This window comes from Morus notabilis, unplaced genomic scaffold, assembly GCF_000414095.1.
Source record: "Morus notabilis unplaced genomic scaffold, ASM41409v2 Scaffold206, whole genome shotgun sequence".
In the NCBI taxonomy this organism is placed as follows: domain Eukaryota; kingdom Viridiplantae; phylum Streptophyta; class Magnoliopsida; order Rosales; family Moraceae; genus Morus; species Morus notabilis.
Window position 1 is genome coordinate 739,525 of NW_010365213.1, and position 6,196 is coordinate 745,720.

General features: G+C 35.4%; 1 protein-coding gene across 1 annotated transcript; it reads left to right on the forward strand.

Moving 5' to 3' along the window:
* The first annotated feature begins 476 nt into the window (after positions 1-476).
* On the forward strand, positions 477-5,679 carry LOC21404429 (sugar transport protein 5). Its single transcript, XM_010107616.2, has 4 exons — positions 477-708; positions 3,544-3,863; positions 4,012-4,641; positions 5,210-5,679. Exons 1-4 carry the CDS (start codon positions 576-578, stop codon positions 5,645-5,647), a joined length of 1,521 nt encoding a protein of 506 aa, XP_010105918.1. The 5' UTR covers positions 477-575; the 3' UTR covers positions 5,648-5,679.
* Positions 5,680-6,196: the final 517 nt, after the last annotated feature.

Consider the following 6,196-nt stretch of genomic DNA (forward strand, 5'->3'; position numbering starts at 1 on the left):
AAAAGAACATGCTCTTAAAGACCTCTCATGAATTTATTCCTATAATTTATTGTGGCGTTTTCGTCTTCCCATTATTATTATATAGTGTCCAGCACATAGTGGCAGTTTATGGAGACTAACGTATTCAATATAATTCATGTGTTTCAGCTCCCCTATCTTCCAAAATAATAGAATATCCACGCCACAATTTGACTAGAGAAAAATATTGGAAGGAGGAAAAACTGCTCGATTAACAATATCAAGTAGTGGTTATACACATTGTTAGCTGGGATATGATTCCATGTGATCGGTATTTAATTTGTAGTTATTTTCTTCGTATTTTTTCGGTGTAAATTATCAATTAATCTAGTAGGTAGGCACACTGTAGACCAAAGAGACTATTTTCGTAATACTCTATTTGTTTGTTGGCTTGTTGAAGACTTCCTATATTTAAAAGAGTATTCGGCAGTGCTAGCCATTACAGACTCTCGGAAAGTTGGAACCGGAGAGTTCCTGCGTTCTGAGGTCGAGTAGATTCTGTTTGGCTTCCGAGAAAAATAGAAAGAAACAGGGGAAGAGATCAAAGAAGGCGGAAAATGGCGGGAGGAGCTTTTGCCACGGACGGACCCGTCAGCGGCTTTAACGGCAAGATAACGGCGTGGGTGGTGATTACATGCGTCGTCGCTGCGTCTAGCGGCCTCATATTTGGCTATGACATCGGAATTTCAGGTCCGTACGTTTCTTTTGCAACTTTTCTTCGTCCCATTGAGATATCCAAACTAAAAGGAATGTTCTCTCTCTCTTTTTTTTCATTTTCTGTTAAATATAAAAAATAAAGAAAAAAGATTCAAAAATTAGAACCTCAGTCGAATTTGTTTGCTCTAAATTAATTATCAAAGGCAGAATCACGTACATCTTGGGGAAATTCATATTAGAGCTTCCCCAACCAAAAGAAAAGAAAAAAACAGACTTCGTTCAATTTTTCAATTTGAGTTTTTAATTAAAATTAAGATGTAATTTTTTTAAAATTTTTTACTATAATAAAAAAAATTATATATAACTTTTTATAAAAAAATTTTACAATAATAAATTAGAATTAAAAATTTGAGCGGAAGAACTGAACTCTGTAATTACTTTCTCTTCGTTTGTCTAAGGAAAGACTTTCACAAAAAACAAACAAAAACATTAGTTTTTCAAACCATAACAAAATACTGGCCCACCATACACAAGAAAACATAACTAATTACCGGATAAGTCAATAGGGTGGTGACATTTTGAACTATAATTGGCGCAAACGATCGACAAGTCTTTATAAGGGTAATTAAGAACACTGAGATTCCAAAAGGCTTAGGAAGACGTACACAAGGGTAATTTTAATTAAATTACAAATAACTATGGTCTCGTTCGTTTCGCTGATTCGGGTTTAAAATTCGAGTTGAAATGTGATTTTATATGAGAGCTTTTTACTGTAACAAAAAAATTAGATGTGACGATTTATGATAGATTTTTACTGTAATAAAACTCGAATTCTAAACTCGAATCAGCGAAACGAACGAGGCCTATGTCAACAACTCCAACTTTAGATGAGTTCTCATCATTTTTAATGCTCCTTGGAATCGCCAAACTCAAGCACATCACACTCGCCCAATTCCTTCGATCTCTAGCCAAACTCTCCAGCAGAGAGAATTTTATACAAGTATAAACGACGCCAAAGTTCAAGTCAAATGGCCTCATCCAAAGGGAGGCTTGAGTACTTCATTAATCCCCGTTAATTAGTTTTTAAGGACATGGAAAATGAGAAAAGTTGTTTTAGGTTGTTCATTGGTATGTTTAGTCAAACATATTAGGATGTTCATCGTTGTAGTAAAACGGCAAAAAGCTTCCAAGTAAATACGACATATGCCAACAGTAAAAGTGCCGTTGAACTTAAATGTTTTTTTTTTTTTAATTATTATAATAAATGCGAGGTCGTTGTACCTTTCCAATTATTTAACGAGGCGAAGGATTTTTTTTTTTTTTAAAAGAAACATATTAGTTGTTTACGACTTATGTACCTAAGCATATGTTTGGTAAAGCCTATGTTTACAACTTAGAGTAAGGATTTTTAAGAGGAAAGGGAATCTTGGGCTGTTTGGTAGAGAGAGAATAGAGAATAAAAAGAAAGTTGTAAATCTATAAGGCCGACTATTTTTTAATTCTTAATAAGGGGAAATTTAACAAACAAGTGGGATGTAAATTGACTATTTTGATCATAATCATTCATCATCTTCTTGTGTAAAGATATAATTGTAAAATGCTTTTTACTTTTCTTTTTTCTTTTAACAAACAACATGAAGAAGTTTCTCCCCTTTATCATTTTACTTCACTTTTCTATCCTTCCAACCAAACATCCAAAAACGTGCATTTGGTACTAGCCAAGAAAATTGCGTTGGATTGGTTGAGAAAAAAGGACTCCAATTTCATTTTGTGGCTTTGTGCAAAGACAATCTGATCGTCATCTTCTCTCTCAACATTGGCTATATCTTTTGTTACAAACGTCAGTCATTGGCTACTTTTTTGCTAATCAAAACGCTATTAGCTATCTGCATTGTTGGAAGATGCTCATAGCTAAGGTTTGTTCATTTATAGGAAAAACGTCATGCTTCACCAAAGTGAGGAAAATGGAACATTGGTAGGGTTTTTGATGTGTACAAGTTTTGGCAATTTGGGGGTTTGTTGCCTTTCATTTTTCATATTTTTATTGTTATGTTGGTGAACATTAAATGTGACAAGTGATACCATACAGTTTGAACAATTGTGTCACCTTTATTAATTATAAGTCCAAATCTGTTCACTTTAATAAGAATATTCTATTTTTTTTTTCAAAAAAAAACGTGCCTTTTTTTTTTCCTAATCGAATAGTTACATGTTATCTTTATGTATACCTCCTAGTCAAATGTTTTGTTTCATAAGAATCAGTCGTCTGTTTAGCAAGCAGCAAAAAAGGTTAAAGAAAAAAATAAATAAAAATCATAGTAGAGAGCCAACCAACAAATCTCAGATATATTCAGCTTTTTGGGAAGCAAGGGTTTTCGTCTATCCATCAGGGGAAAAGAAAGAGATCGCAAGATTTTTTGCTTTAACTTTCAGCTCAAAATTTGGGCTTTCTACATGGGGATATGACTTTATAGGGTTATTTTCGATGCTCGAACATATTTCAAAGATCCAAATTCTGCATAGCACACATTATAGTAGTGAAATGGAGCGCATATTGAGTGGCGCCGCGTACTTCTCACTCAAGTTTAGAATTTTCCTGGTTATACTCACTTTATAAGAAAAATTATAATTTTACTTGTACCTAATAATTGAAATATATAATTATTTCTTATTTAATAAAAATTGTCGTTTTTTTTTGTTCTTATAGTACACAACTAAAAAAATTTTCTACCTCTGATTCTGGCTCATTGCAAGCTAAAACATACAATTGTATGCAAAAGTGTACAAATAGTACGAAAGTTAGTTTTTAGGCCGAAATTCCTCGGTGTATTCAAGTTGTGTTTGAACATTCTATGTATAATTTTTCAGGAGGTGTAACGACAATGGTACCATTTCTAAAGAAATTTTTCCCATCAATACTAAGGAAGAAAGCCGAAGCCAAAACAAACTTGTATTGTGTGTATGATAGCCAAGTTTTGACAGCATTCACATCTTCGCTCTACATAGCCGGGTTAGCAGCATCAATGGTTGCAAGCCGTCTAATAACGGGGTTGGGCCGCAGGAATATCATGGTCTTGGGTGGCTGCACATTTTTTCTTGGAGCCGCCATTAACGGTGGTGCTGCGAACATCGCTATGCTCATATTAGGCCGAATCCTGCTTGGATTTGGGGTTGGTTTTACTAACCAAGTACGTCCTTTTTCTCTCTAATATTATTCTGTTGGTTATTAACAGAATAATATAGCCTAACAAACATTATGTGCATTTTATTTTTAAAAAAAATTAATATAGCCTAACAAACATTCAAGAACATTTGTCACATTTATTCTTGTATTAGGCAACTCCGGTCTACCTCTCGGAGGTAGCACCTGCCAAGTGGCGTGGCGCATTCAACACGGGGTTTCAGTTCTTCATCGGAATTGGGGTGGTGGCAGCCAACTGCATAAACTATGGCACGGCCAAGCACAGCTGGGGCTGGCGGCTCTCCTTGGGCCTCGCCATGGTCCCCGCCGCTATCATGACAATAGGAGCGCTCCTAATCTCGGACACGCCTACCAGCTTAGTGGAGCGTGGCAAACTATCCCAAGCGAAACAGTCCCTTCTCAAGGTCCGAGGCAAGCACTCTGACGTGGAAGCCGAGCTGGCCGAGCTTATGAAGTGCAGCGAAATCGCCAAAGCAGCCAATCAAGAGCCCTTCATGACCATATTTGAGAGGCAATACCGTCCTCATCTCATTATGGCAATTGCCATACCCTCATTTCAACAGCTCACTGGGATCAACATCATTGCTTTCTATGCGCCGGTGCTGTTTCAATCCGTAGGATTTGGAAGTGATTCATCTTTAATAGCTTCAATCATACTTGGTTTGGTCAATCTTGCATCCATCCTTGTGTCTACGTTTGTTGTCGACCGGTATGGTCGGAGATTTTTGCTCTTGGTTGGCGGGATCCAAATGTTTGTATGTCAGGTAATGCATATAATAATCAATCTAATAATATATAGCTGTATATCGATTTTAAAAAAAAAATTAAAAATTAAAAAATTACACTACAAAACATGTTTATATATAGGAATGGAATTGGAATATAACACTATTTCAAATTAATTATTTTAAGAATAATAAAATTACGTTGTAATTATTATAATGATTTTTAATACTTTACGTTACCAAAGTACGAATTATTATAATGAATGCTATTTGTTAGGTATTCTAAATTTTTTGTTATATATTATCAAAAAAAAAAAATTTCTTACATAGATTATGCTATAAGCCACTTGAGATCGTAGCTAAATTAGTGTTTAATAAATGTGAGCTGTTTTCAATATATTGAATCCTGAATTTGAGTTCAAGACAATAAGATCAAACTATATGTCTGACTAATCAATCAAGTTACGCCTTATTAATCAAAATAAGAATTTGACATTCATTCATTTCATTTGTAGTATGTAGCACATCATACGAAAAAATATGCATTAAGCTAATTAAAAATAATGATGTTTTAGTATTAATTGTTCGTCATTTATGTGATCAACAGATTGCGGTGGCTTGTGTGCTAGCGGCTACATCCGGTGTTTCTGGGACCAAGCTCAGCGAGGGCTACGCCATCTTGGTGCTGGTGCTAATGTGCTTCTATGCTGCCGGATTTGGATGGTCATGGGGTCCTCTAGCCTGGCTAATTCCAAGTGAAATCTTTCCCATGAATATTCGACCCACGGGCCAAAGCATCAGCGTTGCTTTTAACTTTGGTACTACGTTTGTGTTGTCACAAACATTTGTGACGATGCTCTGCCACTTCAAGTACGGGACATTCCTGTTCTATGCCGGTTGGATCGCCGCAATGACCATTTTTGCCGCGCTTTTTGTACCGGAGACGAAAGGAATTCCTTTAGACTCCATGTATGCTGTGTGGGAGCAGCATTGGTATTGGGGTCGGTTTGTCCAAGCGCCATCACACGGACAGACGTATCAGTGAATAAATTATCAAGAGATTAATTAGGTGGAGTCAAAGACAATTAACCATTATTATTACTTGGCAAGGGTCACACTATTTTTATGACTTGTTTACATCAAACATAACAGTGTATTGTACTTGCAAGATTTATGAATCTTTTCTATTGATTTATAGTGCATTTGTCAAGGAAGTTCTGCTTGGGTCTTAACTTCATGATATTTGAAAGAATCAGATTCTTCATTCTTGAATCAATGTAACAGTTTATTCAGCAAAAAAAAAAAAAAAAAAAAATGTAACAGAGTATGAACTTTTCCTAATTACAGCAAAAATAACCGAGTGGAAACTGGAAACCGATCCTAGGGAGTGACCTCAAGTCCTCGGCTTCAAGGCCTCGAAAAGCAAATATTAGTTGCTTTGTTCCCTCAATTACATAAATTGAATTCTACTATAAATTACATGTCGTTTACCATGGCCGAACGTCGTTTACTCTTATAAAATAAAAAGGCATGTCGCTTTTTTTTTTAATAGAATTAACATCGTTTACTCGTATACAATACAAATGATATAAAA

What these genes read in the sequence shown, in the direction of transcription:
- LOC21404429 (XM_010107616.2), top strand. Translation starts at nt 576, where the DNA reads ATGGCGGGAGGAGCTTTTGCCACGGACGGACCCGTCAGCGGCTTTAAC. An exon ending in CTATGACATCGGAATTTCAG is followed by an intron (nt 709 to 3,543) that starts GTCCGTACGTTT and finishes ATAATTTTTCAG; the next exon opens with GAGGTGTAACGACAATGGTA. An exon ending in TCCAAATGTTTGTATGTCAG is followed by an intron (nt 4,642 to 5,209) that starts GTAATGCATATA and finishes TGTGATCAACAG; the next exon opens with ATTGCGGTGGCTTGTGTGCT.